Below are 26,188 nucleotides of genomic sequence, written 5' to 3'. Positions count from 1 at the left end.
GTGATGATGCTAATCCATCTAAGACAGCCAGACAGATGGTTAGGGTAAATATAATAACAGCTATATCAAATATTTTGTCATTTTCTACTCTTTTCTGCAGTAAAGACAGATTTCTTATCCTGTGCAAATTGGTTATAAGCATTAAACACATCTAGTGGTTAACTGGCTTCACCCTACCTCCACATGTAAAACTAGTTCTATCTAAATAGTACTTAAGAGGTACCTGTTCTGGTAAGCAGGCTTTGCCTGGCCTTGATGAAGGCCATGATATCCGCATCAGTCTGCTGGTCTCCAGTTAGTGGGATAGATGAAGAGGACAGGGCAGTGGAAGACAAGGCTCTGAAAAGCATACACATGAACATATAACCAAGCCATTAAGCATACAGAATATCTGGTATAAAGGTAAAAGTGGAGCAAAGCTATGGACCATTGGGGCCCTGAGTTGATCTATAAGTTGGTCTAAAGTATGAGACTTTGTACTGAAACATGTAAACACGTTGTTTGTCAGACCAAAGTAGCTCAAATATCTAAACTTATACCTAAATGTACACAGGAGTGATATGTTGTGCCATTTCTATTCTATAATCTGTGGTTCTTAAAATAGGGTTAGATGTGGTAATTCTAGTCATATTAGTTGTATTTTTCATCAGATTTTATTCAACTCTACAGAATTAAACCATTTGTATGGTATGACTTACTGAACGCTCTTTCAGAAATAACTATAATAACATTTAATATATCCTCATAACGCTTAATATATCCAGCTGAATGTGACTGATCTATTTGTACTCAGGATATGTTTATCCTCATATTTGTTTACCTCAGATCTCTTGCAGATGGAGTAGGTAGGTCTCTGAGTTTTCTCTCTTGGGTGCTGATGGCATGATCAGGTGAACTGGAATGTCTAAAAGATCACAACGAGCCTTATGAGAATAAAACACAGGGAAAATAACTGATAAATAAATGATAAACTGTTTGTTTCTTCTCATGTCTGGCCTTGGTGAAATATTAAGTGCTATCCTGCCCATTTTAAGAGTTTAATGGAGACCAAAGGAGAACTCTAGGCCCAACTCAGCTGCCAAGCCAGCTCACTCTACTCTGGATTTCCACTCCAAAAGGCAAATTATACACTTTATTTACTATATGATCACTTTCCAAAGAAAAACAAGTATCTCCAAAACAGTAACTTTACAGGAGAAGGCAAAAACCCTCTTACCTTTTAATGAAAGTTAATGTAAAGAGATTTTATTCCAAGTGATTTTTGAGCATTTCTATTGGTCCATTCAACAATTTTCACACGATGTAAAAAAGCTGGTGTGTTAAAATGAGGTAGAAAAAAAAATCGACAAAAATGAAGACAGATTTTTTTTTTTGGACAGCGACGATATGTTGTGACTGGCACTTGTAGGATCCGTTTCCTGGACTGGGACTACGCCTAGTCCTGGACTACACAGCATTCTGAATGGAGATTCTCTATTGAAATGAAAATCCATATTCAGGACTAGGCTTAATCTCTCCCTGTCTGGAAAACTGACCCAGAATAATTTGTAGAAAGAAAAAAAAAATAATTATGACTTGGTCTTATAACTTTCAGACTGGACACAAAGCAGTCAGTTTCAGTGCTGAAAAAGAATGAATTTGACCAGCAGACTGCTGATCCTACCATGTCATTTGGAGCCTGCAGAATATACGTCCACTAGGGGGGCTGCAAGTTCAGAAATACCAAAATAGACTCTCCTGTCAATGTTGAATGCACTGAGAGGAAGCGCTGATGTTCTCCTCACATGCTCAAATCAGCTGCCAAAATACATTCCCATTATCCCACCAAATAATTCACCCATTTTTTCTCGTACACACTTTGACAGTACTATATATAACTACAGCTGCATGACAAATGCTTTGAGCCTAAAGCACTTTCTTATCAAAAATCTGTGTTTTGCTTTAAATATTTTTCATAAAGATATATCGCTGTGACTGGGGATATGTGTGGTTAAGATATGACCAAGATCTTCAGCATTTTTGTGGAACAAATTGATTTATTTAGAAAAATAAATAAATGTACTGCATATGGATATCCTGCAAAGCAAAAGCTCTTTAAAGGTTGAGCTTAATTCAGATGTAAATGACATAGCCAAAGAAAAAGATATGGTCATGAGGGTCACATCCAATTTTACTTGTCTTACTTTTCCTGTATTGGGAGATGTATGTACAGTCAGCTCCATAATAACTGAAAAAGGTGGGTAAAAAAAATAAAATGTCTTTGTTGTTAAGTAGCTCAATCTTACTTTGAAAAATATGAGATCTAACCTTTAAGTAAATTTAATCTAAGACAACAAAAATCCTTATCAAAAATATATTTTTTTTAACAAAACCATATATTTTCAATGTGAGACTGAGCTAATTAACCATAAAACTTTTTTATCTTTATCGAGGGCGTCAATAATTATGGAGCTGAGTGTATCTGAGGAATGTTTAGTCTTACCTGGTTGTGCTGTCCTGGCTCTGCTTCACTTCCACTCTCTCTGGTCGTGGATCCTTCTGCAAAATGATACACATGGACACCGTGAGCACATTTGGCTAAAATCTCACATATTTATGTGAACTAAACACCATAGCTCTGATATGACTGATGCTAAGAGAACACTCAGTTAGCGATATTGTCTGACTAGTTTTAACGTGATCGACAATGCCTGTGAAGTATTCACCCCCTGGAAGTTATCGCCAAACACTGCACCTCATCATAAACACACCATCCCCACCTTGAAGCATGGTGGTGGCAGCCCCATGTTTATGGGATGCTTCTTGCAGCAGGGCAGAGGTTAAAATGAGTGCAGCAAGATACAAATCAATTCAAGAGGAAAACATTCAGTATTATGCAAGTAACCTAAGCTTTGGGAGATTTGTCTTTCAGCACAGGATGGCCCTAAGCACTGTCAAAGTTACAGAGGAATGGCTTAAAATCAGCATTGTTATTGTCCTGGAGGGGCTGAGTCAGAGTCCAGATCTCAATCCAATACAGAATTTGTAGCTCTACTTGAAAAAGGCTGTTCACTCATGACTCCCATGCAACCTGACAGAACTTGAGCAGTTTTGCAAAGAGGTCTGAGAAAAAATTGCTGTGATTGCTGCCAAAGGATGGCAATGAACACTTATGCAATCACATACTTTGTGATTTATTTTTGTAATTAATTTAAATCACTTTGCAAAGATCTGTTTTCACTCTGACATCAAAGATGATCAGTGTAAAAAAAAAACAAACAAGCAAGAAAAATTAAATCCATTGTAATGCAATGTTGTATAATAATAAACCATGAAAACTTCCAAGGGGGTGAAGTTTTTTATAGACAATGTTTTTTTGCAGGTTTTGGTGTCTCTTTGTGATGCTGTCTCTTTGTCCATTAAGTTGTTAGTACTTTTTTTTTCACTGCTATTGCGCTGAAGCAGATTTCGAACATGTCTTGGATCCTGACATCTGTATTTTGAAAAAAAAGTAGTAGTAGACCTTATGAATAAATTGTAGTTTGCTGTTCCAGAGAGAAAACATTATCTAAATTAAGCCCTAAATTCAAAGCTGACTCAGAAGCTAATAAGCTAATAGGTACTTTAGTGTCCTAAAATTGGAGTTCCTATAAACTTTTCAGGCAGACGTTTCCATTGTATAATAAAAGACTGTTTGTTCACTAGAAGAGGTCTTAAATATCTCTCAACCCCAATTTAATAGTTTAATAGCTAAACTCAAAACAGAACACGCAAAGTCAAAGTGCAAGATGAGCCATTTCCTCCGGAAACGATGAGCGAAATATTCACGGATGGCGAAATGCTGCACAGCTGCTCATGAGCCCGAATGGATGGATTCATATTTCCTATTGACGAGATCAAAACAGGGCATTTCCAGCTCAGTCTGCTGGTCAGATGTTGCTGAATAACATTAAAAATATGGACCACATTGGATCTGAGAGACGTCTGAGCAACATCAGCCATCTGGAGACGGCACAGCAGACCACTTCTTTGGCTATTTCTGGGTCTGGGAGACAGATGCAATTTGATTTTGCGAAACTGAATTTACGCAAGCTCTGTTTTGTGAGGTACGTCAGATGAAGAGCTATGGAACCTGCAGCTTTGTGGCCTCCTGGGTCCACCAGTCCTGAAAATCCTTCTGCAGCTTGATCTTTGACTTGTGTAGCAGGTGCTGTAGATGTTCGATCTCTGTCTTCAAGCCTTTCAAATGCCCAAAAGTGCTCTTATAACTATAAAAGGAACAGTAAAGGCATATAAAATGAATACCATGCATATGGAAAAAAAATATATGGACATATATTTTTGTTTATTTCAAACACAAGTCAAATACATTACAAACGCTAACATGTGTTTCTGAATATATTGGCATATTAACCAAATATATTTTAACATACATGTATTATAACATGTATAGAGAAATACTACACACAGAAATGTATCATACAAAAAAATGTATGTAAATGTATTTATCAAATACATCTGAAAATGTATGAAAATAGCCTACATAATTGTCTAATGCACCTTACTGTCTGGAAAACCCTTTGAAATGAATTTGTATTCCACTATCTTAATTGTAAACATTAGCAAATGAATATTTAATATGGCAAAGCAAGTGCTGTAGGTATTAATACACTATGAAAATGCAGTTGATTGTTGATTTGATATCTTGTTTGTTTGACATATGTTTTGTGTGAGTGCTGTTCTACCATATACATACAGTGATTAATGCAAAGTACACTGAAAAACACAGAAGTCAGTACATTTAGGAAAATGTGTAAACTTTGTTAAAGCTACATAAAATGTAAAAAGATATAACAGCAAATACAAAAAATGCATTTTAAAAATATATCTAACAAATACATTTTTGGCCATTTTCATACATTTCATTTGGAATATATTGTTTGTTCCATATGAGCAGATTTGAGTTTGTACACTAATTTGTAGAGATATCTGCTGTTTGTTAAAAGACAAAGGGGAACTCCACAGATTTTGAAAAATTTCTGCATAGCTAAATGATTAAGATTGTGAACAAAGTGATTGAGAGTGGTTTGATGTGAAATGCGCTGTTCTAGAGAAAGCTGTTCACAGTGCTGGTGAACCAGATGTCTTAAGAGTTTAATGCCCTTTACAGCAACTGCAGAAATAATTATTACAAGAAATGGTTATGAATATGCTGTCTGATGTGTGGGACAGTGTTTCATCATAGTTTGAGATAAGACTTTGACCTAAAATACATGTTTAAGGAAAAACAGTCCTCAAAGAAAACTTCTTTTTCAGACTTCACCATCATCCATATTACATATAAAAACTCAAAAGATAGTGAATAAAATAGCTATATTTGCATTGTAGATGTTGCGACCCCTGGTTCCTATCACCACTATAGTAAAGAGATTTGAGTTAGTATGTTTCTCTACAATGAACCATTTCACATCAAACCACTCTCAAGGACTGTTTACATCTCAATGGATGAGTTATGCAGAAATTTAGAAAAATCAGTGGAATTCCCCTTTAAGAACGTGTCGGACCATATCGCAAGCATCTGAGGAATAAAACACACCTTTTCTTCTCTTCTTCAATCTGGTTGCGGAGTCTCTCCTCTACAGGGTCCGATTCTGAATTCTGCTGCCCCCCCGTTACACCTGAAGTAGAAGAAACCAGCCTTCATTTTTATATTCATTTATTTTTACAGTTCAATATGATTTGTTTTCGTCTTTGTTTCGTACACAGATGCACAGACGCTCGATTTGGGAATGGTGTGCTTTATACTGTCCATCCTCTAACTCTCCATTCACATTGGTCAGTCCTTTGGTTACTAGACTGGACTGGGTTACCCAAAAGCATCTCAGCACAAAGATGATTCCCATATGGTAGAGCGAGCATCACACTGATCACTTTCTCTACCCATTAAGATGATCTTAACACTAAGGTGCATTTGGGAAACTGGCCCTGGTCAGTGGTACAGCAGGGACGTTTCCCTCTGTTTGTTTTTAGAGCAATGTGAGCTGAGACACAGAATCAGCTCACATAATGCCACCAACAAACTCCACATCTAACAGTGAGTGGTTAAGGCCACACACGCTACCACAGAACCAAAATATTGTAGTCTTTCATAAACACTCCACAAAGTCGCTGTAGACAGGACACTCATAGCAACACACCCAATCACCATGAAGTCAAAAGCTTCTGTATACAGAATGGCTATATTCAAGGCTCTTGGGTGTGTTTCTAGTACATGTGCCACCATAATAAAAAGCAGCCTTCTTAGAAATTCTTCTTTGATGCAGTTAAACGATAGGCCACTGGCTGCATAGGTTATGTTTGTACACATGGAGCTGCCCTCTTCCAACTTGTTTATCAAGAACAAGGTATCAGTGTCAGTGCCATGCCACCCACACTCATCCCATTCTGTCTAATCCAAATTTGTTTCTACATCAGGGCTGAATGATATTGGGCAAAAAGTCACATTGTGATATTTTAGGTTATTGCGATAAATTTTGCTCTATATAAAAAACAAAAATGAGTCAAAAATGTACCCAGATATTTATTTCCAAAAGGGAAAGGGAATTGACCCTTAAAAGCCCAGGCTTGTTACAATCTTAGGCTTATTATTCAGTGATTCATTGACTAGTATAGTGTAGTGGATTACACCACCACCCTCCACGCAGCAGACTGGGATTCGATTCTCTGCTTGGACAAGCATGCTATGCTATACCAATAAGAGTCATTGTGACTAATAACTAATAACGCTACCTCTGTAACATGATTAAACTGTAGGTTGCTCTGGATAAGAGCATCTACCAAAAGCATACTTGTAAATATACTACAATGCAAAGAGGCTACTAAAGGATAGGCTTGTATAATGTGGGCAAAATAACATTACCAAGTGCAATATACATTCTAATATATCAAGGATATATATGCATAAGAATACATTAGCATATATTTTAGCATATTTAATTAGTAACATCATATTAATTAGAACATCAATTTTTCAGTATTTAGTGTTTCCACCCTCCCCTGCGATGGACTGGCGACCTGTCCAGGGTGTATCCTGCCATTTGCCCAATGATCGCAGGGATAGGCTCCAGCACCCCCTGCATCCCAGAAGGATAAGCGGTTTAGAAAATATGTGTGTGTGTGTGTGTGCGTGTGTGTGTGTGTGTGTGTGTGTGTGTGTGTGTTTCCACCCTTTGCCTTTATTACAGACTTGCTTTCAGTTTTTCAAAGAAATCTGCAGGGATATTTTTCCACACTCTAAAGTTCAGTCTTAGAAGTTGTTTGCATTTTGTGCTTCTCACAATCCAATTAATCCCAAACACATTCAATGCTGTCCAGGTCTGGACTCTGGGGTGGCCAGTCCACTGCTCTAAGGACACCAGCAGCTTCTTTGTTTGGTTTGCAAATTTTATTTTTTTGTCTTTTCCTTTTTAGATGTTTTCAGATCCGAAGCAAGGGTGAAGCTTCGTTTTCTCCTCTTTCTCAAAGATAAAAGCTTTTAATACTGTTTATCTGATGGGGGCAGTGCCACCTCAAGCAAGAAGGGCCTGGGTTCGATTCCCGGCCGGGCGATCAGGGTCCTCTCTGGGTGGAGTTCGCATGTTCTCCCCGCGTTGGTTTCCCTTCAGTTTCAAAGACATACAGCTAGGCCAATTGGACACGCTAAATTGCCCCTAGGTGTGAGTGTTTGTGAACGTATATGTCTGTCTGTCTGCCCTGTGATGGACTGGTGACCCGTCCGGAGTGTTTCCTGCCTTTCACCCAACGACTGCTGGGATAGGCTCCAAATCCCCCGCGACCCAGAAGGTTAAGCGGCTTAGAAAATGTGTGTGTGTGTGTGTGTGTGTGTGTGATGGAGACAGTTTTGGTGGTCTACCAGGTCTTGCACGGTTGTTAGGAGTCCCATTTTCTCAAAATGTTTTAATACTTTTTTGAACTCTAGTTTTGACTGGAAATGAAATAAATACATTGCAAACATAATCGATCAAAATGATTTATGTTCGTTGGGTCTTGTGCATGCCTCAATTCCTCTAAACTTCCAAAGAACACTGTGTTTGGTCAGCATGCTCACACCAGACAATAAAACAGTCAGTGATTGGTTAGAAGGCTCATTTACATATTGTACTTTTGCCCTATTGGTGCTGTGTATTGTGAAGGTTAATGTCCCGGTTGCGATTAACAAACACCATCATGTCCAGGCCTAGTGTACCTAATTGTTTTGTGAATGATGAGGAAACTCACCCACCCACTTGAACTTTAAAAGTCATTATAAAAGATAAGGAAACCCCTCTGTTGACTTCAGTAGACAGGCATGATGGAGTACGGATGATAGACATCACCTACCCTGTGCGGCCATCTGCATCCGTCTCACCTCCAACTGCTTCTTCAGCTCATCTGTGGGGTAGCAGACAGGTAGAGAAAGAATCAGGAGGTTAAGAGAGACTAACATAACATTATTTACGCAAGGTTAGCTAAACAGGCTTTAGGTGACATAGTGGAGATGGATGACAGGGGATCTGGGAGTGAGGATTGCTATAAAACAGTTTACCAGCATGGCTGGCGATAGGACTATGTCTAAGAGGCTGTGTATGTTTCACATAAACACAGACGCAACGCTGGGCCCCAGACACATCTATTACAGCTGCCACACTGCTAAGACCTAACAATTTATGGCAGCCATACAAAAACATACATGTCTGTTGTGTGCCTGTGTAAGAACATTTACAATGGGAGCTGCTGGAAAAACGTGGATTTAGTGTAGAGTGCTGGTGCTGTTGATATGCCAGATTAAACACTTTGACAATCCTAATAAAACATGTGGTTGGACAGGGGGGTGGGGGGGGTGGGTGGGGTGCTGCAGAATACAGAAGAGCTACAGTTGAGCAGAAGGGACAGGGGACAGGTAGACTAATTTCAGGCTTTGCCATGACTCTAAAACAAGTATTTTGTCCTTTCCACTGTATTTATATACACTGTATGCTACAAAGGATTATATTTTTATTGTGTTAGCTCCTTACAAACGCTGCATTTTAAAACCTAATCTCAATCTACTGCATCTGTAGCATATAGTGGATTAGGCATACAAATGATTTCCCTATACTTAGAAACACAGCCATTAAATACAAGTTATTCATTTTTTCAGGAAATATTTTTTATGGAGATTAGACACAAAATAATCCACTTGCAAATGGAAAGTCAAGAGAAAATAAGTGAACAGAACTGGAGTTTTAATAAAAAAAAGATAAAAAAAAAATTAGACTCCTAATAACAGTCCAAGACCTGGTAGACACCAAAACTGTCCCCATCAGACAAACAGCACTTAAAGCTTTCATCTTTGAGACAGAGGAGAAAATCAAGCTCCACTCTTGTTCCAAATCTGAAAAGATCCACAGGTGTTTCTGTCCATCCTTCCACTGTGAGGAGACAACTCAGTGCTATGTGTCTGAAAGGATGTGTAGCTGTCAAGAAGACCTTACTGAGAAAACCAAATAGACACACAAAGATGAGAATTTGAACACTGAAACTGGACACCTGAGATGTGGAGTAATGTTTTATAGATTTATTTATATGTAACTGAAGCAGAAAATGCAACCAACGTCTAAGACTGAACTTTGGAAGTGTGAAAAAATCTCCTTGCAGATTTCTTTGAAAAAACTGAAAACAAGAATCTCACAAAGAACAGAAGCTGTAATAAAAGCAAAAGGTGGACACAATAAGGCCCAATCCCATTTCTTCTTTTTACCCCTACCCCTTGTTTTCGAGTGTCCTTGGAACTGAGTTACAAGGGGTAGTGGTTAAAAACTTGCCCTACAAAATGGGACCCTCAAATAAAAAAAACAAAAAAACACATTACTTCATTAACAGCTACTAGCAGTGCTCTGTAGGTGACCCGGCCCATCTTCAGTGATAGCAGAGGACGGTAAAGTTCAGCAACCTCACTGCTGGACTTTAGTTACATTTAGGGCATCACATGCTTTCAAAGAGGGGGTATAAGACAATTATTTATTATCGGTCACTGCACCGCTGATTCTTTGGTGATACAAAGCTGAAGTCAGCTATTCACCAGCTTCTTGTTCTAATTTTCCCATTCCACCTTAAATAGTGCAGCAGGCGTCAGAACTGCTGGACTATTTAAGGTGGAACAGGAAAATTAGCTAGCTAGCTACTGAAACATTAAAATGCTATTAACGATTTTTTATGCTTGTTATGAAGAAAATGACCACAATACATTGAAATGATGTTAAACTAAGAAAATACAATAATTATCGTAATTTTTAACGGAGAAAATACTTGGCTTGCACAGCCATCTTGTTGGTTTTCCTTTTTTTCTCATAACACTCTGTTTGGAGTGTGTCTCTAAAAAACCTCCGTTTGGAGGGTCATGTAGCCCTAACACTTCACCCTACCCCTCTATCTCAACAAAAATTGGGACACCCTAACCCTAGACGTGAACACGCAAAACAGAGGGCTAAGGGCTAAGTGGCAGGGGGTGAAATGGGATTGGGCCTAAATGATGAAAAAATTGAAATGCTTACTTGTTTGCAATTTTCTGTCAAATACATTTGTTCTGCTTTTTTCTTATGCTAAAAAATGAATACCAAAAAAAAAAGAAAAAAAAACCATAGAAACCATCCAGTGTTTCTGTTGGTTCCTAATAGTTTTATAATGTGTTTTGGCTTTTTAATAGGTTGATATCACAATGTAAAGCATCCTAATGGTTTAACAGCTGACCAATGGCTGATCCTAAATGCATTTGATGGTGTTCTAGTGGGATCTAAAGGTATTCTACAGGAAACTAGTGGGATCTATTGGAAACTATTAAGCCAATTCCTATTAGAAAGCAAAACCATTAGGTTTTAATCCTAAAGCTTCTAATGGTCCTTTTATAGCAGGATAACTTGTAGTTAATGGCTGTTTTGACTGGAAATTAAATAAATGAAGGATGGATTAATTAAAGGATTAATTAAATGAAGGATGGTCTCTGACTTTTGCACAGCTTATAATACAGTACCAGACACTGTGCAGCTGCACCTGCCGATTGACTTCTATTATAAATGAGTTTTGAGTCAACAGGTTTTCTGTTCTTTATTAAGCGCAGAAAAACATTTAAAAAAGATTGTCCATGGCAACGGACTGAAGTGAAAAACGTTGGAGTATTCCTTTGACATATGGCAACATTTTTACCGACTCGCATAATAGGAGCAGAGGCAAGACCACTGCAGAGAAAGCTAAATAAGTCTGAAATGAGCAATAGATGAGGGGGAGGAGCAGCAATGCCTGGCCATCAAACAGTAGCAAATGGATTTGCTGGCAATTTGAAATAGTCAGGGGAAGGAGTGTGGAGGAGGAGAGGAGAGATGGAGGAAAAGTGAAGAAGAAGATTGGAGAAAGTGTCCCAGGCGACCCGTGGAGCAAATGTGCGACCCAGCTAGTCGCCTTGCTGTCTGTGGCCCCCCTTCACTCATCCCAGAGGATGTACAGAGATAAAATATTGTGTGACATGTGGGATCCCAATATCAGGTAGCACTACTGGTGACCCACTTCTGTCCATGGTAAAGTAATATCCATGGCAAGGTCCGCTGGATCAGGTTCTACAGTAGCGCGTGACATGTTCGGCACATCCAGAAGGAAAGATGCCAAATGAAAAGCTGTCATTTCCCTTATTAAAGCGCTGCTGTTCCACAAACACTGTTCATCCTTAGGGGAAAAAATGTCAGCCAACTTGACATTCAGTTTTTGCTTCTGAACCCATGACCATATATCACGCTGTGGTCTGGTTCTGTGCTATGGCTCCTTCACACTGTTCAGGTGTTGTTGATGAGGAAGCCACATGGCAACCTAGGCTGCTAAATGGACGGTGCTGACAAGCTGAGTAGCCAGAGATGGGATAGAGCTTAGTGAAAACTGTTTACACTGAAGAATGCAAAAACATATACCTATATAACAATACACGAAGGTCTTTTCGAGTTCAAGTTCACAAAAGTAGATATCAGAAAAAGTGGTCAGAGTCAGCCTGAAGACAGTGATACACACAGCCAGGTGTTCGTGTTAACACAGAGCGGGATGAGGTGAGCACACCCGAGGGGCGACGGAGCAGCAGAGATCCAGTTGCCTGACCAAACCCCAGGGCGATCAGCATGGGCTGCCCGGCCATAACTTACCTCATAAAGTAACGGGATTAAGAAACACTTAGCAGAACCGCTGAGTGGTTTGAACCTTGCATGACCTGCCTATGCTGACAGAATGAGAAAGCACAAGGGGCAGATGAAGTCCTGGAGAGGAACCAGAAGAACCAGTATAAGGGCTGGAAGGCTGCTAGCGTGGCTGACAGCACCCGCTCTATGTTCGCTGTACGTTTCTCTCTGCAATGTATGACTGTTGGAGAGATGCTCACCCGGTGCATGGCTGAGTGTCCTGTGAGTGGTGAGATGTGCATTAAGGAGGTGAGGCTGAGCGCTCACAGCGCATGTGACACGATGTTGAGTCAGGCAGAAATTGTGGGCCAAAAATATACAGGGTGATTCAAAAAGATTCATCCTATTTCAAAGCGGCATATTTTTACAACCGTGAGGCACCTAGGAACCAATCACATACCAATTGAAAGAGGGGGTCATAGAGTTTCTAAAAGTCAGCATGGCAGTGAACCTCCAACAGCTCAGAACATTCATCGTTGGTACCAACAGTTCCAAGAAAAAGGTCACCAGCATCACCAGATCTCACGCTGTGTGACTTTTTTTTGTGGGGGTAGGTTGAGGATTCTGTTTAGGTGCCACCACTCCCAACAACACTGGACAATCTCCAAAAATGCAATGAAAGAGCCGTGAGTACAGTGACACCCGACATCGAGTATGGGATGAATTTGACTGTGGCGTGGATGTTGTTCATACAGCTGGAGGAGGTTCATATTGAGCACTTAATTATATAATAAAATTCAGGCCTAAACCACTTACAAAATTTGCTGCATTGCTCTGTAATGATTTACAAGTGAAATAAATCAGTTTGAAGTCAGATGAATCTTTCTGAATCACACTGTATATACAGCACTGAGTAAAAGTCAGTCAAAAAGTCATTAAGTAAGACATTACTGAGTAAATTATATATAAAATAATTCACTTGCATAAGGAAGAGGAAAGAAAGTCAAAGCCAAAACTGCACCCATCAAATAAACACCTTAAAGCTTTCATCTTTGAGAGAGAAAAGAAAATCAAGCTGCTTCAGATCTAAAAAAATCCACAGGTGTTTCTGTCCATCCCTCAACTGTGAGAAGACGACTCAGCGCTATGGGTCTGAAAGGATGTATAGCTGTTCAAGAAGCCTCAATGAGAAAAGGAAACAGACAAAAATGAAAAAAAAAATGCAAATTAAACAAAGAAGCTGTTGGTGTTCTCAGAACAATGGACTGGCCAACCCAGAGTCCAGACCTCAACATTACTGAATCTGTTGGGGATTACTTGGATCGTGAGAAGCAGAAAATACAAACAACTTCTTAGACTGAACTTTGAAGATGTGGAAAAATATCCCTGCAGATTTCTTTGTAAAACTGAAACAAGTCCCCTAAAAAGACTGTAAGCTGTAATAAAGGTAAAGAGTGGACACACTAAATATTGAAAATGGCTCTTCACTGCTGACGCCACAATATTACATTTAGTGGTTTAGTAGCTTCTGTGTAATTTTCTGTTAAATAAGTTTTCTGCTTTTGCTTTCCAGTACTGAAAAACGAAAATAAACAGTTGGTCTCTGATTTTCACACAGCACTGTATATATGTATATATAATATATTCAGATATACACCGATCAGGCATAACATTATGACCACCTGCTTGTTTCTGCGCTCATTGTCCATTTTATTAGCTCCACTTACTATATAGGTGCACTTTGTAGTTCTACAGTTACAGACTGTAGTCCATCTGTCATCTGCCATCCTCTGCATACTTTGTTAGTCCCCTTTTACCCTGTTCTTCAGTGGTCAGGACCCCTATGGACCCTCACAGAGCAGGTACTATTTGGGTGGTGGATCATTCTCAGCACTGCAGTAACACTGATGTGGTGGTGGTGTGTTAGTGTGTGTTGTGCTGGTCTGAGTGGATCAGACACAGCAGTGCTGCTGGAGTTTTTAAACACCTCAGTGTCACAGCTGGACTGAGAATAGTCCATTAACCAAAAATATCCAGCCAACAGCGTCCTGTGGGCAGCGTCCTGTGACCACCAGTGAAGGACTAGAGGATGACCAACACAAACTGTGCAGCAGCAGATAAGATATCGTCTCTGCCTTTACATCTACAGGGTGGACCAACAACGCAGGTGCTTCTAACAGAACGGACAGTGAGTGGACACAGTGTTTAAAAACTCCAGCAGCACTGCTGCGTCTGATCCACCACCCAAATAGTACCTGCTCTGTGAGGGTGCATGGGGGTCCTGACCACTGAAGAACAGGGTAAAAGGGGGCTAACAAAGTATGCAGAGAAACAGATGGACTACAGTCTGTAATTCTGGAACTACAAAGTGCACCTATATAGTAAGTGGAGCTGATAAAATGGACATAAGGAGGTGGTCATAATGTTATGCCTGATTGGTGTAACTTTCTTGAGATACTGCATCATAAGAAATAAGATAAATAATAATAAGAAAAAAGATAAACTAATTTACACAATTTTCCCTTTACCCCAAATGTGGTCAATCAACCAAGACCAGCTTAGTGTCTGAAGTTTGCTTCTTCAGATTTCAGAGCTACAAGGCTAACGCAGTTAACAAGTAATGGAAATACTTAGGAATTTAGCAGTGTGCAAACTGCATGCCTAAATCATTACACACTTGCCTCAAACCACGTTGAGCTGTTAAGTAATCTAAAATTGACTTGCTTATGTGGTTTCTGACAGTGTATGACACACTGTTACCAACAAAAGTATGGACAGAGGTCAAGTTTTGAGATGCTGCGAGTAACGTAAGGCAGTGAACTTTTGTCCATTTTTACAAAACTAAAGAAGCCACACCGGACATGTCTTGGCCATGTACAAGCAAATTTACGGTAAGAGAATAATTATGTAAATTCGATTTTAACCAAGCTATTTCTTTAACAAAAGCAACAGTCATCTGCAGTAGTGAGGATGACGATGGAGACAACATGACCTTATGTTTCGGACTGAAGTGATCCCACACAGCCCAGCGCGGTGTGGTGCCTCTTCTAATCAGACTCGTGTCTGACATTCACATTGCTCAAACACAAGTTTGGTAAGATGTTGAACTCTACAGAAATTCCACAGGAATTTATAATCCAGGAGGACAGGAATGGAGCGTGCCACTTGTGCCACAAGGGTCTCCTGCAGGTCCAGTTATTTTCCTTTTCCAGTAAACACTGGGCCTTCAGCATCATGTTACTCAGATTAATTCCAAACCCATACATGTGTCACAAGATGTTTCCATATCTGTAAATGTCTGGTTTCCAGCAAAGAGCCTTGACAGTTATTCTGAGATTCCTGTGGGCTGGAGCATATACGCAATCGGCAGCATAAAATCATAGTTGGAGCAAAGATGTCCTTGAGTTCACCAGCATGTATGTATTTCATACAGCCAGAAAAAAAAAAGATCAGTGAGGAATGTAAGACACACGACTTATTTCTGCACTGAAGTTTACTTGTAGAAGCTTTTTTTCACATGAGTGTAATTTCAGATTAAAGATTATTATTCATTCTGTCAGGTAGCTTCTTTCTGCAGGCCTTCTAGTCACCATTCTAGTCACCATGGATATTTTAATTACTATGATTAAATAAATGATTTTAATTGTGTTTACATGCAAAGATTTTTACCAATCCGATTGAATACTTTCCGATTATACATTAAGACTGAGGTGTTTATATCACACTCTACTTAACAATCTCCTGGAAAATCTCTGTTTACATGCTCACTACAAGTAATCCGTTCCAAAATTACGTGCATGCGTAGAGCACCGCTTAGTGTAGACGTTACTATGACAACGAGCATCACGTGAGTCCCAGTCAGAGTGAGATGAGCAGCAGTGAGCAGTGCTTGTGTTTTTAATTACTTTGAAATGATGTCAGACTCAGGAAAACGTCCTTCACATGTACTTATTAAAGAAGGCCGAGAGGAAGACGTCGTGTTCTGAGACACATAAACTGGACGTCTGTCCCGCCGCCGTCTTTTAAAGATCAGAGCATAAACTTCGTCTCCTCTGCAGACCAGTTTCTGCTCCGCCATGTTGAACTAATAAACTTTCGTTATAACGCGACGCACATGTGCAGAACGTACTTACACTTTCGATTGGGAATGTAATCAGATACAGGCGTTTAAATGGATATTATTCTTCTATTTAACAGATTATTTACAGGATTACCCACCTCGTTCAATCGGAAAGAAAATGTATTTCGAATGGCCTCAATCTGACTAGACTATTCCAAATGAGGAGTATACATGGACGTATTCTATTCCGTTTGAGCTATTTGTCTGATTATTATCGGATAATTAGGCTGCATATAAACGTGGATACTGTTGGCTTTCTATGTATGAAATGTTGTGACTCTGTTGAGCTGCTAGTGAGCAATAAGGGGTGAAGGAGGAGGCGTGAAAACCCTCTGCTGTGAAAACAATTCACACCTGTTTACAAAGGCGGCCGTGCTGAGATAAAACAGACAGCACAACTTCAGCTTTGTGGATATTCAAAAATCGTGGTCATCTGGCACAATAAAAAGTAGCACTTCAACAAAAAAAAAAACACATTTGTAAATGTTGACTTGCTTGCTCACCTACAAATATGGCTACTGTGAAGAGGTGTTAATATACATCAACCTGAGCTTGATCTACAGTGACATGAACATTTCACCCAAAAATGATAATCCTGCAATAAATGAATGAATTCTAACGTCTCCACCTGGTTTCATTCAGCGTCAGACATTTGAGCTTTTCTGAGTGAAGTATTCCTTTCAGCAGACACAGCTAATAGGCCTTAGTAAATGATGTACTCCAAATGTCTGAATAACATCCTCCATCCCAGTGCCCTTAAATGGTCCATCCCCTCATGTCCAAGCCATCTTGACCACAAATCTGGATGATCAATAGGTATAAGTATTATGATAAAGGCTCCATTTAGCATCTAAATGGAGTATTTACTGCTGTTGGGCAAAGGCAAATTATTCGGTTACATCCAAAACATATTCTAGATTTTTGCTGCTGCTGCACTTTCTTCACAAAACTAAAGGGTTTCCCATGTGGCCGTTTGCTGCCAGCAGCAGGGCTATTTTCATCTCTGTGAACAAGATAAACAGTATAGTTAAATCTTGTATGAACGACCCTTTCTGCTGTGTTCTTATTCAATGGATATTCCAAAAAATGATCTCAATCTTAGCCAGACCATGTGATATGTCTCTTCAAGGCTGACTAAAAAGGGATCTTGGCAAGTATCATCCATTGACTTATTTTTATCAGCTTTATTTGGTTTCCTGAGGCTTATATAGAAGTAAGGCCGCGGTGGAGGTAAACACTAGCTTGATGAGCGCATGATTCATCACTAATAATTGTACACGTGAGCACAGAGGCGCCGCCTTACCCACAAATATGCTCTTCTCCTCGGATTTTCTATCCCGCAGTCACCCTAATTCACAAAAACTCGACAGAAACCACTAGTGTCTGAACTATTGGGACAGCGACCAACAGCATCACTTCATGTTTCTTCGCCAGCGATGTGAATGCTGCTCAGTCAGAAGGCAAAAGAGCACAGTCAATGCTTTCAAAAGGCTTTTTGAAAACTTAGCACTCTGAAAGTGTGAGTGTCTGTGATAGAATAATGATATATTCAACATACTATTCCTGCATCTTGTTGACAACATTTATGCCATAGACAAATTCCAATACAAAACCACAATGATACTCCAGGAGCGCATTTGGACACTGGTTCAAAGTTTGGGGTTTGGGCCACCAACAATAAACACGCGAGGCTGTAATGGCTAGGCAAGAACACATGGACTCTACAAAGTCCATGCTCATCCCTAGGAGGTGTTTACAACCTTTCCCAACACTCTCATATCAAAAAAATAACGGAGAAAAACAGCATTACTATGAGCAATCGTACCAAACCAAGGAAACTATTGAGGTCAGAGATGGACAAACACATGCAGCTCTAATGCCCCAAACATGCTGATGGTATTTATGCTCATCCGGATACTTTTGTGTGACTGATCCACTGTTCCAGGAGCGTGGGCCACAGCTATTGACCGGAGCGCCGAGCTGGGGGGAAGGGGAGATCAGCGAAGAGGATAGCAGATGCTGTACGTGGGACAGGACTCCATAAATCCCCACACATCTGGAAAGTCTATCGGGGACCCCGATCGCTTTTCGGCGGCTTTTTTCGCTTCTCATGCAGCCGAGCACATACATCACAGGGCCCTCCATCAGATATGTTTGTCCTCATGTATTCAGGGGAAGGCAGTGAGAGAGGGCTACAGTGCCTGCTGTCCAATAGGACAGGGTTCTAGAGTGGAATCCTGGCCAAGAACAACAGCCCACTGGCAGCTATGGCTCCAAAGAGCCGTACCTCACTGTGGCCACTGAAACTAGATGTTGAACGTCTATTAGAAGAAGATTCATTAGTCTTACTGCTGTACTTAATGTTGTCACTACCCATGAACAAACAAATAAGTTCAGTATTTTAGGGTCTATAAAGCCTTTAATGGTCACCTTTGCAGAAAAATGGGAATCCTTTATATATCAATGTAACAAAACATATATATTATACACCGATCAGGCATAACATTATGACCACCTCCTTGTTTCTATGCTCATTGTCCATTTTATCAGCTCCACTTACTATATAGGTGCACTTTGTAGTTCTACAGTTACAGACTGTAGTCCATCTGTTTCTCTGCATACCTTTTACCCTGTTCTTCAGTGCTCAGGACCCCCATGGACCCTCACAGAGCAGGTACTATTTGGGTGGTGGATCATTCTCAGCACTGCAGTAACACTGATGTGGTGGTGGTGTGTTAGTGTGTGTTGTGCTGGTCTGAGTGGATCAGACACAGCAGTGCTGCTGGAGTTTTTCAACACTGTGTCCACTCACTGTCCACTCTATTAGGACGCTGCCCACAGGACGCTGTTGGCTGCATATTTTTGCTTGGTGGACTATTCTCAGTCCAGCAGTGACACTGAGGTGTTTAAAAACTCCAGCAGCACTGCTGTGTCTGATCCACTCAGACCAGCACAACACACACTGATAAAATGGACAATGAGCATAGAAACAAGGAGGTGGTCATAATGTTATGCCTGATCAGTGTATATAACATATATATACATAAATATTTTACTTAATATTACTTAGGAGAAAAAAAAACATCAGCTTAAAGGCTATGTTCACATTACAAGCCTCAGTACTCAATTCCGATTGTGTGCTCAGATCCGATCTTTCGACTTCATGGTTCACATTTGAACGAACCTGCGCCCTGAAACAACCCTAATTTCCAACATGCACATCCCAAACAAAATGTCATGTGAATGAACACTGTACATCAAGAACAACAACAAACACACTAACTAGTATTGCAAGCTGTGGCTGTGAAGGTAATTCACTCTCAGCTGTTCATTATTAGAGCTAGATGAAGGCAGGTCAGATGCCGTTTACCAGCACCGACTGGTAAAGTTAGGCATGTTTTATTCTATTATGGCCCAATCCCATTTCACCGCTCGCCCCTACCACTTAGCCCTCATCACTCTGTATTGCATGTTCACGTCTAGGGGTAGGGCATCCCGATTTTTATTTAGATAGAAGGCTAGGGCGAAGCGTGGCTACAAGGCCCTCCAAACGGAGGTTATTCAGAGGCACACCCCAAAAGGAGTATTATTAGAAAAAAAAAGAAAAACCTGCAAGATGGCTGCACAAGCGACCAAAGAAACCCACAAATGTGAGGATTTTCTCTGTTAGAAATGTACAAAAAACATTGTATCGTCTTAGTTTACTGTCATTTCAACGTATTGTGGTCCATTTCCTCATAACAAGCATAAAAAATCACTAGTAGTACACTGTTGTCTCGGTAGCTAGCTAGCTAAATTTCCCGTTCCACCTTAAATTTAAGATGGAACAGGAAAATTCGAACTAGAAGCTGGTAAATAGCTGACTTCAGCTTCACAACACTGAAGAAGGTATATGATGCTTTAAATGTAACTAAAGCCCAGCAGTGAGGTTGCTGACCTTTACCCTCCTCTGCTGTCACTGCAGACTGGCAGGGTCGCCTACAGAGCAGCGCTGGTAGCTGTTAATGAAGTAATGTTCTTCTTTATTTGAGGGTCCCATTGCATAGAGGAAGATTTCAACCACTATCCCTTGTAACTCAGTTCTAACGGGTAAGATGACACTCAAAACCAGGGGTAGGGGTAAAAATAAGAAATGAGATTGGGCCCAAATCTACAAAAGTACAGTGGAAAATAAAATGAACTAGAGATTGAGATGAGTTTGAACTTCAGCTTGTACGTAGAACATCCACTGGCACTCTCTCTGCCATGTCTCCTCTGTGCTTTAGCTGTGTTTTTTCCAATCTACTACGCGACACTACGTCTACAGTAGCATTAATTCAGTCACCCAAGTGTTTCCTAACAATAAAAGAGATTACTGGCACAATGAAAATTACAGGCTTCAGCTGTATCCCTACCAAAGGATAACACTGAAGTGAACGTCAGTGCCTCTAGAGTGTCAGGGCGTGATGTCTTTGTTGGCGCTGTGCTTGGTACCGCAGATAAATGCCACTGAAACCCACATGCGTGACTCTTTGGGGAAGAAAAGTCCAAGTGGTGCTGTGAGGTGAGGTGCTCCATTTCATCTGAACCCGATCCGAACCTCAATCAAACACCAGCAGAGCGAGACACAACACACATAAACAGTATGTACTGAGCACTGGATAAGTATGATGAGTAATTACGCTGCTGAGAGAGACTTGGCAGACTTCTGGTCGAGACATTTTTCTTTTTTACCCGCTGAAATTACAGCGAGTCTTGGGTTTTAAAAGTGGCACGTGAAGCTGCTTGATCCTGAAAACTGTACTGCTGCATGGAGCTTCTGATTGTTACTGACTGGTTCCTTGAAGTAACAGCTGGCAACACTTCAAAACGAAGTGAACGTGAGACAGTAAATGAGCTAGAAAAAAAAAACGCTAACTGTCCACACAGGCCTGATGAAAGGTGCTGACCTGAAGGAGAAGAGGGGCTGAACTTGTTGATGTACAGACAGTTCCTCAAGCTCCACTGTTTTGGCTCGTTCTTGCTCTTGTCATCACTGCTGTCAGAGAGGCCTACATGGTGTTGTTAGGTGTGAATGGAGGGGATCACATATCACTGCGTCAAAAGGCGAGGGGAAAGCTTGCTAACAATGCAGAACTTTTTACTCAGTGTACCTTTGGTGGTCTTTGGTGATCTCCTGAACTTTTGAATATTAAAAAAAAAGCTTTCATACATTCTTAAAAAAAAAGATGCCAAATAAGAGTTCCTAGGAGTGATGCCATAGAAGAACCACTGGTGCTCTACAGAAACCTTCATCTAATGGTTCTTTAACATACTATTTATTTATTCTAAAAAGACTCCACATAACATAAAACTGGTTCTATACCAATTGTATTTTCTCCTAGAATCGTATGTCCAACCCAAGAACCATCTAGGAACCAGGGCTGCACAAAGAATCATATTAAGGGCTGCGATGACAGAATAGATTACAACAGGTCAGAGTGATGTAATTACTTGCAGGCTTTCGTGTGGTGGGCTTGACCCCTGCTCTGCAGCATAGCGAGCCATTCAGCTAAACAGCCCATTACAAAACATTGCTCAAAAACTGCTCTATCCTGAAACACTAACCTGAAAAAGCTTCAAACATCAAACATATGAAACAGCAAAGGCTACTGTCACAAATACATGCACAAACATTAGAAGTTTTATAGGAAACTAAATATATTTGTTTTCATTTTGTAAGACTAAATAAATAATTAAAGTACACATATTAATTCATTCTGTAGCATTTATAGAAAAAGCTGTCCAGGGAATGTTGACTGTTTTTCAGCCTTACTGTGCACAAACATGTGTTTGCAATTCTGATGTTAGACATAAGTCTGGGGACAACCTGTTAAACTTTTGGTGTTGGACTGCAGAAAAATCCACCACAAACAGGGGTGCACCACTTCTAAACCATGCCACCAAATCCCTTTAGCGCTTGCTTTTTAATGTCTGTAGTACAATCAATAATGTGAGTGAAATGCTCTTATTAATGATTCAATGAAACTTCGAATACTTTGTTTGAACTCTTTGTTTGAATTTTAGCTTTTTGTCAACAGGAAATGGAAAAAGCGTAGTTTACCAAGTCTGAACAGCTGTTTACAACTTTATGTAGAAAACACAAAAGTTGATGGTCTTGGTTGTACGTGCATTACTGTGCATGATGAAGAAACAAGTTCGTTTTTTTAAATGCAAAGGGAACTGGATGGGTGTAACAGCACATCGTTAAGCATTATTAACTTTTTCATATTTGTCCATCAATATCTTCTAAAGCTGTTGTATAATCTGGTTTAATGGGACTGTTTTCCCCTGGAAGGATGTAATATTTAAATTGACCACATGTAATGTGTCTCCATCCATGTGATAACTATATACTTTAACTAAAGTTTAACTTAAGTTTTTAAAATAATTATTTTTAAATAAGTTTTTTGGGGACTTTCAGCCATGCTAACTTACATTACACCCATGGGCTAGTGATGCACTCGTTTTCCATCCGATAACGTTGACAAGTGCACCATTCGTCGAGCTCCACCTTCAAGAATAGTTGGATTGGTTTAGAAATTTAACTCTCAGTTGGTTCCCACCCTACTAAGTCTACGCTCCTACCCCCATTTCGCCCAAAAATTCTCATGGTTGCCCCTAGATGTGTATTTTTGGTAAGAGGTCACGTCTGGATCAGTGAGACTATAATGTAAGTAGCTATTAGTATCTTATTATTTTTATTTTTTACAATAGTGAATAGTGTTGTTGTAATTTTGTATGTCTTGCTGTTTTTTTTTTCCATCACATCCATTTAGAGGTCATACTATTTTAATCATAATGTATCACTTCTCATATCGCCATCGTGATATCCTACACCTTTTAAATCCATATCGTGCAGCCCTACTGGGAGCACTTACTTTTAAGAGTGTAGACTGATAGGGTTTAAATTTTCATCAATTAAACAATTACAAATACTGTCAACAGCTGGACAAAAACAATCCCCATGCTGATGGAAACCTTAGCTGGAACTAATACGTTCAGCGACTCGAGAAAAAACAGAAAAAATAAACCTTCCGCTCTGTTAACACCAGCAGATACTTTAGTACGCTGTCAAAACGATCCACTACAGGTTGTAGAAACCTAACACAGCCCAATCATCCCGCTGTCACTCCTGGCGTCTCCTGAGTGTGAGAATGGTGCCAGGCTTTTGCCGCCAGCAATCTGGCATGAAGCAAGCTTCCATGGGAGCAGTGGAAAAGCGCAGAGGTGTGTGTTCAGGGGGCTCATAAAAGCAGCAGCTCCCACCCTGTAAAACACTGCAAGGACGGAAGAGCCAGGCTGAGAGCTGAGCTCACTCCCAGGATCTCCCAGGTCCTGGAACAGGCCTGGAATGTGCTGAGTGACAGCGCTTTACTCAGAGGGAGGAGGGACCCTGGTGAGGGGCCAATCTATTAAATGAAAAGGGCTGTTATCCAACAGTGCGGTTTTGAAACATTGTGCGTTAGCAACAGAACAGACACATCAGGGAGCCATCCGAGGACTGTTCTTGATCAAGGTAACGGTATTAATGGCGCTGATGCTCTTGGCAGTCAGAGTTTTATATCTTCACAGCTCTGGAGAGTAAGCTGTTGGCAAGTAATGCTCAGCCCTCTGTTAGTGACTGTACACGCAGTGTTTAGAATGCTTGGTAACCTGAATTACTTACTGACTCTGTTCCTGGCCTGGTTAACCTGCTCCCCAAGTGCCTTAGCCTCTGCAAACCTGTAAATCAACATGAAGCACTCATGTGAAAAATATTCACATCATAAAATGCTTTGCATTTAGTTGCCAGTTTATTAGAAACATTAAAACACCTACTACCTGTAGAACATCCGTTGCTATGAATAACTGGTCAGTCACTATTTAGCCTATCTGTCATTGAAAAAAGGCCACCATTGGAGGACTGATGACTAGAGAATATTTGGCTGGGGGACCATTTTCAAATCAGTAGCGACACTCACACAAAGTGTATCAGGCTCAGCAATTTTGCTGTATTTTTCATACACTGCCTACACTCACTGTCACACCTAGACACACCTACTTTGTTGGTACACCTTGTAGGTGTACAGTTAAAGACTGGAACTAACATGCACATTCACATTGGCCAGAGTGAAACATCAGTGTGTAGAGTCAGCACTTTCTATGTTTCTACCACTGTAAAAAAGATACACTGGGCTTATCGTTGGATGCACTGGAATTTTTCTTACTAAATTAAATTCTACGAATTTTAGCCATTTTTCTGTTCTTTGCCTATCAAATAAATGCAACAACAGCACTGAGATATGATGTAATTAGCCCCTTAACGGCCAAGACCAATTTACCAACTGTGGCTCAGAGGCTTCTCGGGCTGGTCGTTTGGGTAACGCTACATCACAACTATGATGCAGCCTGGACTGGCCGCTTGAGTGACGCTGTATTGCGGCTACGAGGCTGCCTGGACCAGGGACCTGATTGACACTACATCGCAGCTGTGGGGCTGCCTGGACCAGTAGTGTTTGGATGTATGAGCAGTGCTATGCTGTGGCTAGGAGGCCTCTTGGGCCAGCTGCCTATGCGACACTACATTGCAGCCACATGGCTGCCTGGGACAGCCGCTTGGGCTGAAGGGACTGGTGATGTTTGACTGGAGGAAAATACTACCCCTTCATAGCTAAGGACTTTTTTCGGCCTTCAAGGCTTCCTGGGCCGGATGCTTCTGGGACGCACCGCAGCTGTGGAGTAAGACTTTCCCCTGCGGCTAAGCACTCTTTTCGGCTAGCAAAGCAACTCCATACTGTGGTCAGTGTAATTCCCCCTCGCTAGCTGTTGTGGAGTTAGTTCAGTTAGTTAGTATTAAGGTCCCTGTAGTTCCTGAATAATAAGCCTTTTTTTTTAAATAAACCCACCAAAGAAAACCACCAAACTCTACAGGAATCCATCCTCCAGGACTGAGGTGGAGGGTGGCTGGTAAATTGTGCAGCATTGGTCAGTAACAGTATACCTACAAAGTGCACCATCTGTATTTGGTAGGTATACTTGTCAAAATGAGCAAAGGCTGAAGGAAGGTGTACCTAATAAACTGGGAACTCATTGTCTATCACTCATTGTCTATATCTAGTGGATGAAACTTTACCCATTCTGTCAAAAGAGACTGACCTCTGCTTGAGTATGGCCTTATTGTCTTCAATGGTGAGACGATCCTCATGATCTCTCCTAAATACTTCAAATGCCTCTTGCCGGCCTATAGACAGCTCTGGTCCTGAGAAGGAAAAGGAAGCATGTCAGAAACCAATGCTGAGTAAAAAGACAGCCTCTCTAATATGTGATCATGTCACTTGATCAGTTCACCACAAGTCACACACTGTCAGACGGCTCTTATTCTATTATAGACCATATCATTATCCAAAATGAGCCTCGTGTCTGATGTGGCAAGCTGGAATAAAAGAGAGATCTGAGCTGATACAGGCAGAGTAGAAAAACCCTGAGGTTAAGCAATGAGGTTGACCAGACAAATTCCTTGGACCATGTTTCTGAGACAAGAAGGAGATACCCTGGCTTTTCTTTAGCAATCTCCATACTCAAATCAGTAAAGATGGTAATAATCCACAGTTTTTACTTTCATATTGCTCTTCCACTAGTATATAAGCCTTTAAACTGCAGGTTTATTGTTCTGCAATTAATTGTAAAAATTATGAACCTAAGTTGTGGAGTTACAAGTGTGAGAGACTGAAGTCTGAACCCAATGATGAGTTCTTACTGTTTAAGGGTTTAATTACAAAACTCTGCAAAAGAGATCAATCTTCACTTATTTCATTTCTAGTCAAAACGGCTATTAAGTACAAGTTATGCTTTTTTCAGTTGACACTTCTCAAACAGATGTAGAATAATCCACTGGAATTTTATATTAATAAGTGTAGTA

The 26,188-nt window shown here is 40.4% G+C and overlaps 1 protein-coding gene across 1 annotated transcript in view; it reads right to left on the bottom strand.

The window, feature by feature from the left end:
* Positions 1 to 26,188, bottom strand: part of kif6 (kinesin family member 6) — a 100,816-nt gene that overhangs the window by 7,668 nt on the left and 66,960 nt on the right. The window contains exons 14-21 of the mRNA XM_036593817.1: positions 25,426 to 25,528; positions 23,957 to 24,012; positions 8,359 to 8,409; positions 5,576 to 5,657; positions 4,112 to 4,247; positions 2,483 to 2,538; positions 821 to 904; positions 224 to 339 (exon numbers count right to left, since the gene is read on the bottom strand). Coding sequence (XP_036449710.1) covers positions 224 to 339; positions 821 to 904; positions 2,483 to 2,538; positions 4,112 to 4,247; positions 5,576 to 5,657; positions 8,359 to 8,409; positions 23,957 to 24,012; positions 25,426 to 25,528 — 684 coding nt within the window. The remainder of the gene's footprint in view (positions 1 to 223; positions 340 to 820; positions 905 to 2,482; positions 2,539 to 4,111; positions 4,248 to 5,575; positions 5,658 to 8,358; positions 8,410 to 23,956; positions 24,013 to 25,425; positions 25,529 to 26,188) is intronic.

Source organism: Colossoma macropomum, unplaced genomic scaffold (assembly GCF_904425465.1).
Source record: "Colossoma macropomum unplaced genomic scaffold, Colossoma_macropomum, whole genome shotgun sequence".
Lineage (NCBI taxonomy): Eukaryota > Metazoa > Chordata > Actinopteri > Characiformes > Serrasalmidae > Colossoma > Colossoma macropomum.
The sequence above is the reverse complement of the archived record's forward strand: the minus strand, read 5'-3'. Positions and strand labels throughout refer to the sequence as shown.